This window comes from Lynx rufus, unplaced genomic scaffold (assembly GCF_022079265.1).
Source record: "Lynx rufus isolate CCGP_SWC_20201006 ecotype Redwood Valley unplaced genomic scaffold, mLynRuf1.p SCAF_12, whole genome shotgun sequence".
In the NCBI taxonomy this organism is placed as follows: Eukaryota; Metazoa; Chordata; class Mammalia; order Carnivora; family Felidae; genus Lynx; species Lynx rufus.
The window spans coordinates 8,127,910-8,140,337 of NW_025814826.1; the positions used below are offsets into that span (position 1 = coordinate 8,127,910).

General features: G+C 44.3%; 1 protein-coding gene across 2 annotated transcripts in view; it reads right to left on the reverse strand.

Annotated features, from left to right (window-relative positions):
- ATP6V1H (ATPase H+ transporting V1 subunit H) overlaps window positions 1–12,428 on the reverse strand; it is a 113,593-nt gene that overhangs the window by 19,204 nt on the left and 81,961 nt on the right. For both annotated transcript variants that reach the window (XM_047073925.1, XM_047073924.1), the window contains one exon: window positions 10,298–10,411. In XM_047073925.1, the coding sequence (XP_046929881.1) occupies window positions 10,298–10,411 (114 nt within the window). The remainder of the gene's footprint in view (window positions 1–10,297; window positions 10,412–12,428) is intronic.

Below are 12,428 nucleotides of genomic sequence, written 5' to 3' on the forward strand. Positions count from 1 at the left end.
CTTCTTAAAACTATTAATGGTGGGGAACATTCACTCTTGGTGTGCCACATAAAACCTCTATTACTAATGTCTGATGAAAGGCGTGGTTTGGAGATACTGTTTCAATGGCTTTATAATGCTATCATAAAAACACTCAAGAAGAGATCAAAGATATGTCATTTTCAGAAAATAATAACTGAGATAGGAAGCTGATACCAAGTCACAATCCTCTGAAGCTCACTACGTGCAATGAAACTTATCAAACAGTAGCTGGATGCTAGAAGGAAAGGAGCACTGGATGTAAGACAAAATCCTCCTGGCTCAGGAGTTCCGGCACGTCAAGTGCCTGGCCCTTCCCCCCTCCTCCCCCTCCTCCCCCTCCTCCCCCTCCTCCTCCTCCGGTGGCCGGTACAACCCACATGAGATCCTTCACTGACTGTTAGGTTATTTCTTCTGCAGATTCAGTTTCCTACACATTGGTGAGTACAGAGTGCTGCCTCCAAAGGCATTACACCTATAAAAACTAGAATCCCAGGGGCTCCTGGGTGGCTCAGTTGGTTAAGCGTCTGACTTCGCTCAGGTCATGATCTCGTGTTTCGTGAGTTCGAGACCTGCACTGGGCTCTGTGCTCACGGCTCAGAGCCTGGAGCCTGCTTCAAGTTCTGCATCTCCCTCTCTTTCTGCCTTTCCCCTGCTCATGCTCTGTCTCTCTCTCTCTCTCTTTCTCAAAAATAAACATTAAAAAAATAAAATAAAATCCCAAAAGGTATTTTGCAGTCATTTACAGTAATAATTGATTCTTGCAAGAAACACCATTGGATGCTAAAAATGAGTGAAAGTTTGTTGGTAAACACAACCAGTGCTTACCGTCTCCAAGTACCTCCGCACAGATTACTTACTAATTACTAAGGGGAACGAAGTTCATTACAGCAGAGAACCCTACTACCACTTTAGGTGAAAACTGCCACCGCTAATAATAGGGTTATTATTAAACCCACTCAAGAGCTTCCTGATAAAGACCCTGAGAAGAACATGACATCACCTCTGTGGTGTTCCTGCCAAAATGCATACCCTAAAGCTAATCGGGAAGCAAACGAAGACAAACTGAAAGTGAGGAACATTCTACACAGCAGCTGGCCTGTAGGCTTTAAAAATACCGCTGCTGAAAAGGACAAAGAAACACCAAAGCACTGTTCTGTTTAAATGAGACGAAAGAGACTCAGTAACAAAATGCAATGTATGGTCCTGGACTGGACACAACGTATTTGCTACAGACACCAGTGTAAACAGTGGACCCGGCAGTGTGAGCTGTGGGGACAGCAGCGTGTCACTGTGCTATGGTGACAGGAGAAAGCCAGTTCCTGGGAGTCAGGTGCTGAAGTATTTAGGGCCACAGGGTCATAATGTCTGCCCCTTACTCTCAAACAGTTGAGAGAGAGAGAGGGAGAGAGAGGGAGGGAGGGGGAGAAAGACAGAAAGAGAGAGAGAAAGAGAGAGAAAGAGAGAGAGAGAGGGAGAGAGAGAGGGAGGGAGGGAGGGAGGGGGAGAGGGAGGGAGGGAGAAACACACCAATGCAGCAAAACGTCCACAAGTGGCAAAACCGGGTGAAACACGCAGAGGTTCGTTGTTCTGCTCCTGCAACCTTTCACTACATTCTTTCCAATTAAGAAGTCACCACAAAGAAAGAAAGGAAAGCGCTGGTTCCTTGCCTACCTGCCTTCTCCTCTGCCACCGGAAGGGTGGGAACCACATCCCAAAGCCACAGAGCAGAAGCTGAGCGCTGCCAGGTCCGTCGGGACCTCGGGAGCCGCTGTACCAGCTCGGGACTTGCCAACAAGTACGGTTCACGGCACGGGAGGCTAAGCCCCTTGCGCCAGAACGAGAAGCCGAGAAGGAAAAACACCGGTGTTCATTCACATGACCGTGGCTGTGTTGAGTCTCCCTGAAATGCTAAGGCCAGGCGCGCGACTTCAGAGGTGGCCTTGAGCCATAGGTCAGGCCCTCCAGGCCCCCGATTTCCGTCCCGGGGACCCCACTGGGACCTCCCACGCCAGGGTGCCTCCTACACCGCAGCCTCAGCTTCACCAACTGACTCCTTCGTCACCCTCAGGCTTAACCCCAGGCGTCGCCTCCTCAGGAGGCGTCCCCCGCGAAGGCCCGGGAGGATGAGGCACGGTCCCCAGGCTCCTGTGACACGCGCTCACGCCTCCGTCACAGCCCTCGTGGCACCGCCCTGAACCCGTGTGCGGTGCCAGGGTTTTCTACTTCGTATCTATCCTAGCACATACTCGCTCATCTAACAAGCATCTCGTCCACGCCTAAGTTAGAAACGAGAGTAACGGTTACAGGGATACCAGCAAAGACCCCCTCCACTGGACAAGTAACTGGCCACACAGAGAACGAACGGCACGGTGTAACCAAATGCTAAAATGTTTTCTGGGCTGTGTGGCAAGATAGGGAACACCATCCTCCAAAACACCATTTTCGCTCAAGCATCTGCCAATACCTGCCCTTAAGGAAAGTGGGGCAAGAATCTTCTGAAGGGACAGAGAAGTCCAGGGACACGTGCTAGAGCTTTGATGGTGTGTAGGTGTAAGAAACCTGATCTTTTGGGACCACCTCTGAGCCCTGTACTTACACTTTGGTAGCTTTTCACTGAACTCGCTTTTAAAAATACAAGTAAGGACTGGTGATGAACATTATTTAATTCATATGAGGGTTAGATATATTAGTAGGGACCCAATGCATCACTGCGTAATTCTTTTAAAACGCAAATTTAATAAACTGTAGGGCGCCCGGGTGGCTCAGTGGGTTAAGTGTCTGACTTCGGCTCAGGTCATGATCTCATGGTTTGTAAGTTCAAGTCCCGCGTCTGGCTCTGTGCTGACAGCTCGGAGCCTGGAACCTGCTTCGGATTCTGTGTCTCCCTCTCTCTCTGCCCCTCCCCCACTCATGCTCTGTCTCTGACTCAAAAATAAATAAAACATTAAAATTTCTTTGAATTAAAAAAAAATGTAATTGGGGAGAGTGGGTGATGGGTATTGAGAAGGGCACCTTTTGGGATGAGCACTGGGTGTTGTATGGAAACAAATTTGACAATAAATTTCATATATTGAAAAAAATAAATAAATAAAAATAAAAATAAAAAAAAATTAAAAAATGTAATTAAAGGATATTTACATCTAAATCTGTCTTTGTTAAGATGACAGGCTTATCATCATTTTTTTTTAGTCAATTCCTCAAAATTTCAGTCATAAGAAAACCTATCAATTCATTTCTGTTATCCATGAGATTCCCGCCCCCCCTCCCATCAAGATGCAACATCTGGATAACATACTTAAAAGGAAACCAATAAAATAATTCAAAAAAGTAATTAAATCTCTTAGATGAGTAAATAGAAAGTTTGCTTAATCTTTCTTTTTTTTTTCTTTTTTTAATTAAAAGGGGCAGAGAGAGAGAGAGAGAGAGAGAGAGAGAAAGAGAGAGAATCCAAAGCAGGCTCCAGGCTCTGAGCTGTCAGCACGGAACCCACCATGGGGCTCGAACCTATGAACCGTGATCATGACCTGAGCCAAAGTCAGACGCTTAACCGACTGAGCCACACAGGCACCCCTATTATTTAATTAGTTTTTAGCATAATGTATTCTATTGAGCTTTATTGATTATTTCACATACACACACACAGCCCATGAAATGAAATATTCATGTGACCACAAAAGTTAACTGTCCCCCCCACTGAAAGGAGAAAAAGCACTTAAAAGCAAAGCAAGTTAGTTCATTTTTCTCTGCCTTCCCTTCCAAGACTTTTCTTTTGTTCATGTTTAACTGACCCTTCAAAACCCCAACCAGCTGTTTGTCTGTTTTCATCCTAATCAAATAAAACCGCAACATGAATTTGATCCACAGATACTTACACTAGTCACATGCATTTATGTGTGAAATCTGCATTTGATTTTATACTTAATTATAAAGTACACAGACTCCATTATCCATCAGTGTTTTTATATTCTTTACTGTCTAAATGCTTACTACTGACCTTCCCAAATGTTTATTTAGGCTGGTACTTTGCAACAATTTCAGATTTATGTCCTGCTAGCATCTCCAAATCAATTGTAATTAAGTGGTACATAGTGTCCAGACAAATTGGTACAGCCTCAAAATAGCTCTAACTAGCAAAGTAGAAGCAACGTTACCTGGCAGACTGGGAGCTATTCCATCTGATGGTGAGACAATTGGCTATAAAGAATTCCTCTTTTCTTGGAACTGGTTTTGATATACTTTTTAATTGAGTTATATTTCTTTCCAAAAAATACACAAAACATATGATACCAAAGACATTTTCAAAGGTTCTTCCACCAAAAATGTAAGAATAATATGGAAAATTCCAGGCACCCAATGAGTGACCACAAATTTCTAAATTAAACCTGGAAAATGTTAAACCTGGAAATGTTGTATGTTTATCAAAAATCACACGGGGGGCGCCTGGGTGGCGCAGTCGGTTAAGTGTCCAACTTCAGCCAGGTCACGATCTCGCGGTCCGTGAGTTCGAGCCCCGCGTCCGGCTCTGGGCTGATGGCTCAGAGCCTGGAGCCTGTTTCCGACTCTGTGTCTCCCTCTCTCTCTGCCCCTCCCCCGTTCATGCTCTGTCTCTCTCTGTCCCAAAAATAAATAAACGTTGAAAAAAAAAAAAAAATCACACGGAATATTTTAGTAACATGACAATTAATGCTAAAAGGCTAATGCACATAAGGGTTTTTTCCTTCAGTTCACTTCATAAGTAGCTATTTTAATCACCGGATTTATGGCTATATACTTACCAAATAACTAAAATATTCTAAGCAGACATCAGAGAACAAAGTATCGGTCATACACTTGGCTTGGTGAGTCCTCTGTAACATTGTTTACCTATACATAAAGTATCTGGGGAGAACACCACTTATAACTTATTACTCTGCTTTAAAAAAAATTTGAAAAATAACCTAGGAACGATAGAAAATTCTACACAAGATCCTCTACCTACAAAATTCAGTGTTTCTTTCCTGAAGTCCTGAGCTGTCCATATGCACATACTGTGGCTTCTGAATTAGAGGCTGATTACATTTAAGATCATTCTGTAGGAGAAAAATGATGATATTTTATGGTGTTAAGTTATAAAGTAGAACCCGAGGGTATATATAAAAGTTCTGTAGAGTACATTGTCACTGTTTATATGTATTTTGGCAAGTTTATTAACACACAAGTCCAGCGCTGCTCAAAGAACAGGAGCATACCACGAATACACAGCGAGTACGGGAAGGTCAGAGAGCTGCCCGCCATTTGGAAGCAGGGCTGTAAGTGCGACTGACCCGCTCCAGACCCCCTGAACCGAGGAGACACCAGGGTGCGCCAAGCGTCCCCTCCCTCCCTGGCAGCTCCACTCCAGCCCCCCACCATTCTGCTCCCCATCCGCATCGAGGAGGATTTTCCATACCCATTCCACACCCATTCCATACCCTTTCCATACCCATTCCACACCCATTCCATACCCTTTCCATACCCATTTCCATACCCATTCCATACCCTTTCCATACCCATTTCCATACCCATTCCATACCCTTTCCATACCCATTTCCACACCCATTCCATACCCTTTCCATACCCATTTCCATACCCATTCCATACCCTTTCCATACCCATTTCCATACCCATTCCATACCCTTTCCATACCCATTTCCACACCCATTCCATACCCTTTCCATACCCATTTCCATACCCATTCCATACCCTTTCCATACCCATTTCCATACCCTTTCCATACCCATTTCCACACCCATTCCATACCCTTTCCATACCCATTTCCATACCCATTCCATACCCTTTCCATACCCATTTCCACACCCATTCCATACCCTTTCCATACCCATTTCCACACCCATTCCATACCCATTCCATACCCATTTCCATACCCATTCCATACCCTTTCCATACCCATTTCCACACCCATTCCATACCCTTTCCATACCCATTTCCACACCCATTCCATACCCTTTCCATACCCATTTCCACACCCATTCCATACCCTTTCCATACCCATTTCCATACCCATTCCATACCCTTTCCATACCCATTTCCACACCCATTCCATACCCTTTCCATACCCATTTCCATACCCATTCCATACCCTTTCCATACCCATTTCCATACCCATTCCATACCCATTTCCATACCCATTTCATACCCATTTCCATACTACATTTTCCATGTAAATGCAGGTGTCAAGTAGAAGGGGAGAAACCCTAGCAATTCCAAGACCTGCAAAATTCATGATGTAACTGTGAAATCAACCACACAATCGTGAAAAAGAATTGAGTATTTTCACACGGCACACAACTCTATACTCCCTCGTTACGTAGGCTCAGATCCACCTCTACATTATCAAAAACTTAACATGTGACTCCCTAAAACAGAATCAACACCAAGATCCACTGACAGCCCAGTTCTATCATTTCACGAGTATCCGGTTTATACTTAAATGTAATTTTAAACTTATGCTTAAAACAAAAAAAATAGTAAAATATTGACTTTACTGTATCCAAAATTATGACTTAGACTCATAAACAGAAGCTTTACGGAGTAATGCGGTATTTAAGAAATCTGAAGGGGCGCCTGGGTGGCACAGTCGGTTAAGCGTCCGACTTCAGCCAGGTCACGATCTCGCGGTCCGTGAGTTCGAGCCCCGCGTCGGGCTCTGGGCTGATGGCTCGGAGCCTGGAGCCTGTTTCCGATTCTGTGTCTCCCTCTCTCTCTGCCCCTCCCCTGTTCGTGCTCTGTCTCTCTCTGTCCCCAAAATAAATAAACATTAAAAAAAAAAAATTTTAAAAAAAAAAAGAAATCTGAAAATCATTTCGGGTAGACGAGTACAAGAAAATCCAGAGTGTGCTGGGAATCTCAAAGTGTGGCCCAGGAACAAAACAACAAGTCCAGAGAAGCATGCGAAAATGGCATGAGAGGCTGCTGCTGTTACCACTGAGGCAGGCTTTCCCCCCACTTTTAAATCTATGATTATATTTTAAATGTTTTCAGCTAGTTGATTTCACTATACAGTACCAACATAATCATTTACAGAAACTCATTTTAAGTAAAACCAATAAAATGCTAAGAGGAAACAAAGGCAATTGTTTTCATGTTTGTCTTTGATGTGAGAATAAACAATTCCAAGAAAATTTTGTAACATTCAATCAGCAGACATGTTTAGCACACGAGTACCATATTGGGGGCGGGGGGGGGAGCATCTACTTTAGGCAAGTTGAAAGGCAGTCTCTGCCAGCACAACTTAATAAGGCAAACTGGATATACCTGCATAAAGATACAGATTCAAAATCCTTTTCACATTTGAAGGTACCCTCTGCAGAAGATTGACTTTCCAAATTGCATTCTACTCGATCTCACGTTAATCTGATATTCTAAATAACCTGCTATTTACTTGAGCAATTTTCATTCTCTAGCACAAAGAGACATGGAGATACACGTCACAACAAAATTTCTCTTCATATGGAAATTTCTTTAAAGAGAAAGTGTAAGAAAATATTGACATTAAGCTTCTCCGTTCAAGGAGATTTACCATAATTAAAACAAAGTTACAAGAGCTTAGCACATAATTAGGGGGGAAAAGGATATTTGCTCATCAGCTAGTCAGAGAGCTAAGAAACCAGTGTCTAACTATAAAGATGTTTACTTTTTCTTTTGTAATCATGCGTTGAAAAATGTAACAAGAAACTAAATCAAGTTCCTAAACTCAAGGAAATATTCCAATTGCAAATGAATCACCTTCAATGCATGAACCCTGAAACAACAAAAATTCTCAACCAAAAAATTTCCTCCACTGGCAAAGAAAAAAGGTCATTTTATCTCACACCCCTCTTTTCTCCCACATCAGAAATACACATTTAAAAAAAAAAAAAAAAAAAGCTAAACCCAACAATAAATACTTCATCAGGAAGAACTATTACAACGAAATTCTTTTAGGGGCGCCTGGTGGCTTAGCCAGTTAAGCGTCCAACTTCGGCTCAGGTCATGATCTCGCAGTTTGTGAGTTTGAGCCCCGTGTCAGGCTCTGTGCTGACAGCTCGGAGCCTGGAGCCTGCTTCGGATTCCGTGTCTCCCTCTCTCTCTACCCCTCCCCGCTCATGCTGTCTCTCTCTCTCTCAAAAATGAAGAAACATTAAAAAAAATTTTTGATGAATTTTTTTATTAGCAAGACAGGAATTATACTTCAGCAACCCTAATATCAACAAAAAGGGAAAATGAAAGTGTGTTTCACACAAGACAAATATAAGTGTGCTGGCTGCAACAGCCTTGAACTCTACTAAATGCCAACATTCTTCAATTTCGAGAAAGAGATACCAACCAAGAGATACAAAACTACTAAGTAATTCATTTGTGTTGAAAACGGGGCTCATGGTAAAGTGAAACAAGGAGAGAAAATCAGTCTAATGTTCTGTTTTTTACTGACAGACTTGAAAAGTTTTTTCCTCCTGCTAAATATTAGATAAAAACCATTTCTGAGTGCCCTCTGCTTTGATCCCTTTCTTCTTGAGCCGAGGATATAAAAACAAGTAAAAATGCTTCCAGTCCATCAAGTGCCGCCAGCACGGGCTCTGACCTCTGTCCAAGGTCACCTACTACTTGTCATCTCAACTTTCAGTGTTCCGATCCAAGCCACCGGCCATCTCTACTCTCAACCGCAGTGACAACCACTAAAACGGTTCTTTGCTTTCAACACTTACCCCTCCACAATCCATTCACTAGAGAGTAGCCTCAGAGATCTTTTTAAAACATAAATCAAATACTGTCATCAATGGCTTTCCACTCGTCTTATGAAAGAGTCAAATGGTGGCCTACAGGCCCCTACGTGACCGGTTCCCTGGCAATCTCGCCTTGCCCATTTTTTCCCCATGCCGGCCCTCACACCACTCCCAACTACAGTCTCTCCAGCTTGGTGCCGTTAACGTGGCAGGCAGGACGCTTCTTTGCTGCGGGGGCCTGTCCGTGCATTACAGGACGTTAAGCGGCACAGCTGGCCTCTAGCAACTTGTACAAGTAGCATCAGCACCCCCGTTTTGTCTCCAGACAACCAAGGACGTCTCCAGGCACTGCTCTTAAAGAAGCCGAGGGCTGGTTCCCCTCTCATTCCCTCTACCTGAAGTGCTTGCCCCTAATAACTTGGCTTGCATGGCTGGTTCCTTATCACGACGGTGTCAGCCTAGCTGTTCTGGCCTACTCCCAGAGGCCTTCTCTATCCATCTCTATCCAGGTAAGTTGCACCTACCTCCATCATATCCATAGCCCGGCATTTAACGTAACAGGGTACAAAGTAAGTGCTCAAAAGAATCGTTGAAAGAACGCATACATGTGTGTCAGTATTTATGAGAAAAGTGCTTCAGTGGTGAGATCATAATACGTAAAATAAGATGCCACAGCAGCGCTCCCGGATGGTCCCCTATACTGTGTTCCCCTGCATCTCTCAAATGCACACCTACCAATGCACCTTTCATTCTTTCCTTTGAACGTACTCGTACCATTACCGTCAGTAAGAGGGAACGTGTATTTGTTCACAGAGCCTTAACGGAAGTCCACCACCAGAGCATCCTTCCAAATGGTGGAGAACAGAGAGGTATGTGAACTGTTCAGTAGAGCATTGAAGGCACTAAACACCCAACCCGCCGCTAAAATTAGCCATGGCAAAGGGAATTCTGGTAGGTTCCATCACGGACACCAATGGCTCACCGTTCTATCTTAACAGTCACTCTCCAGTCTATCTTAAGTGGGTACAAAAAGGTCAACGATTTTTATTTGAAAAGTAAAAACTAATGAGAGAAAAACATGACTGTGGTTATTTCAAAAGCAAAAGGCTATAATGAATGAAATGTGAGAGCTGAATCTTAGTGTTTTCACGTGAACGTAAAACTGTTCAGGTTAACCATATTCTAAAGAGTTAAGCCATGTGAAATTGTAAAGCCTCTGATCAGTAATCCAACCGGATTCCCCTCAACTCCAAAAAAGACTGATTCGCTCAAGCCGTGAAGGTCCTTTTAGTTACCTCTGCAAGTGTTTTTGATATTAGTACTTTGAATGCTCATTTTTTGAGAACATCAACGCAGTTGCTCTCTTAAAAATGACGTCGTTGCCCTCGACGGGCGAAACATATTTCTAGGTATTTGATCAAAAGTGCTGATTTAAAAAGCCATCATTCATCAGAGCGTTCGCGTAAGAACTTTGCAAGGTGCAAGCGAGATGCTGCGGCTTGGTGGGGGAGGGGGAAGAAAAAGCCAGCACGTACCAGTTGTGCACCATGAGTTTCTGCACGGCCAGAAGAGCGTTGTAGCGAACCTGCTGGTCCTCATGGTGCATGTGGTTCATTACCAGCTGCTTCCCGCCAAGCTGCTCGATAACCCTGCGGAACAGAAGGCACTTGGTGAAGATGAGGCAATTACGTCCCAGCTCCCGCTGTCAGCCAGCAGAAGGCCCGTGTAGCAAAGGGACAAGGGACTTTAAAGAGGAAAGTTACAATATGGTAAGTAAACCGACACGCGTCTTTAAAACTTTTTTTTTTCCTGAATCACAGATTCAACGTATTCCAAGATATTCTCTCTTAAATTCCCACTGGTGAATCCGGCTGTCAGCCTCGTTTCCTAATCCAGGCACATCTCATCTACCCGCGTATCTTGCAGCCTGTTCTCGATCACCGTTTTCTAAGCTGCCGAGTGTTACAACTTCTTCGTTGCCGGTATTCGTGGCTTGCTTAAAACCGGTATACTAAACACCATCTAGTGTCTGTACCCGTGTCAGGTCAATATCAAGTCCACCGGCCGCTGGGAGACAGCTCAGATGCAGACAGCAGGGAACACAGGGTTAAAACGCACCTGGTGGAAGCCATGTGAATTTCCTGAGAAAGACTCCTCTTTAAGACAGCCGCCCTCTCTTACGATGATGCGACATGCCACGTGATGTCCTGGCCAGTGAAACAGAGGAGGAAATTCCTACTGTCAAGGGCACCCAGATGACTGCCAGCCGACACTGCTTTCTGTCGCTGTGTCCCCTACCACCAGGAAACCCCCGGTCACCACAGATGCAAAAATGAAGTGAAGACGCGATTCGCTTCGTGAACAGAAAGAGGTTCTGTGTGCTGTTGCGAGGGTGTGGCTGCGGGGACAGCTGTGGGGGCTCCTACGTCCACACGGCAACGTGGAGCCCACAGCCTCACCGTCGGTGGAGAGCAGCACCTCCGCACACAGTCGGCGATAAGGCACTAGGAACTCTGGCAGAGGAAGACGGTCCCGAGGATGGGCAGATGGGGCAAGCGTGAGAGAGCGGCTTTTATCTGTATACCTTTTTATACTTCCTTTTTAAAACATCTCTTTTGAAAAATGTATTGACATCGAGGGGGAAAGAACAGTATAATTATAAGCGAACATTAATCGCTTGTCATGTGTCAGGTCCTCTGCTTTAACACATCACTTTATCTAGCATCAGCTCTGCTCTTTCTCAGGTATGTTCCGCTGAGTCATTTAATCTAGTCAATCCCTTCCTGGCAAATGACGGGAACCCGGACACTTCCTCTACGGTATGGTATTAAGCCCAAAGGCCGTAAAGCCCAGGTCCCTGCAATACAGTAAGCCCGTGTCTGCTGCTATGATGATGATGACAGTGATCACGGTGAGGGTGATGAGGACGCAGGGGCTGTTCCCCTTCAACCTATTCTCCTCACTGTGGTCAAAGTGACCTTGCCAAAAATCTGAATTGTCACTTGCCCTGATTAAAAACAAAACAATGGCTGACTGGGTTCTTCACAGTCTGGGCTGGACTTCCTGTCCAAGTGCCTCACAGAGCACGGTCGCCTACCTGTGCTCTCTGCACAGACTCCCTTGACCTACTTTCAGGTCCTTCAGCCACAGGGCCTTAGCACATGCTGCTTTCTCTCCCAGAAGTTTTCCCACTTCATATGACACATAACCTCTATTCGTCTTTCAGATCTTGCCTCAACTGTTCCTTCCTCAAAGAAGCCTTCTCTTTCCCCACTTTAATCCCCCAAATATGCCCTTTTCGTGGCACTTTGTATCTTCCTTTCATTGTATTCATGAGCTGCAACTGTGTACCTGAATGACTTTTTAAAATATTACATGTGTCTCCCTCATTATACAAGAAGATCCATGAAAGGCAAATCTATGCGTGGTTTTGCTTACCCTCTGTTCCAAAGGGCTCAAGACAGAAGGCCCTCGTCAAACATCTATTAGCCATATTATTACATTTTATTAATACGCACTACATTAATAACAATGTCTATTATCACCCAGTTTATTTTTCTCCAAATGACATCACTAAAGGACCGGTAAGCCTTCAAAAAACAGAGGCCTTTACTGCAGCCAAAGTGCCTGAAGACAACCCTCCCTCAACTGCTCTAGCACACTGTT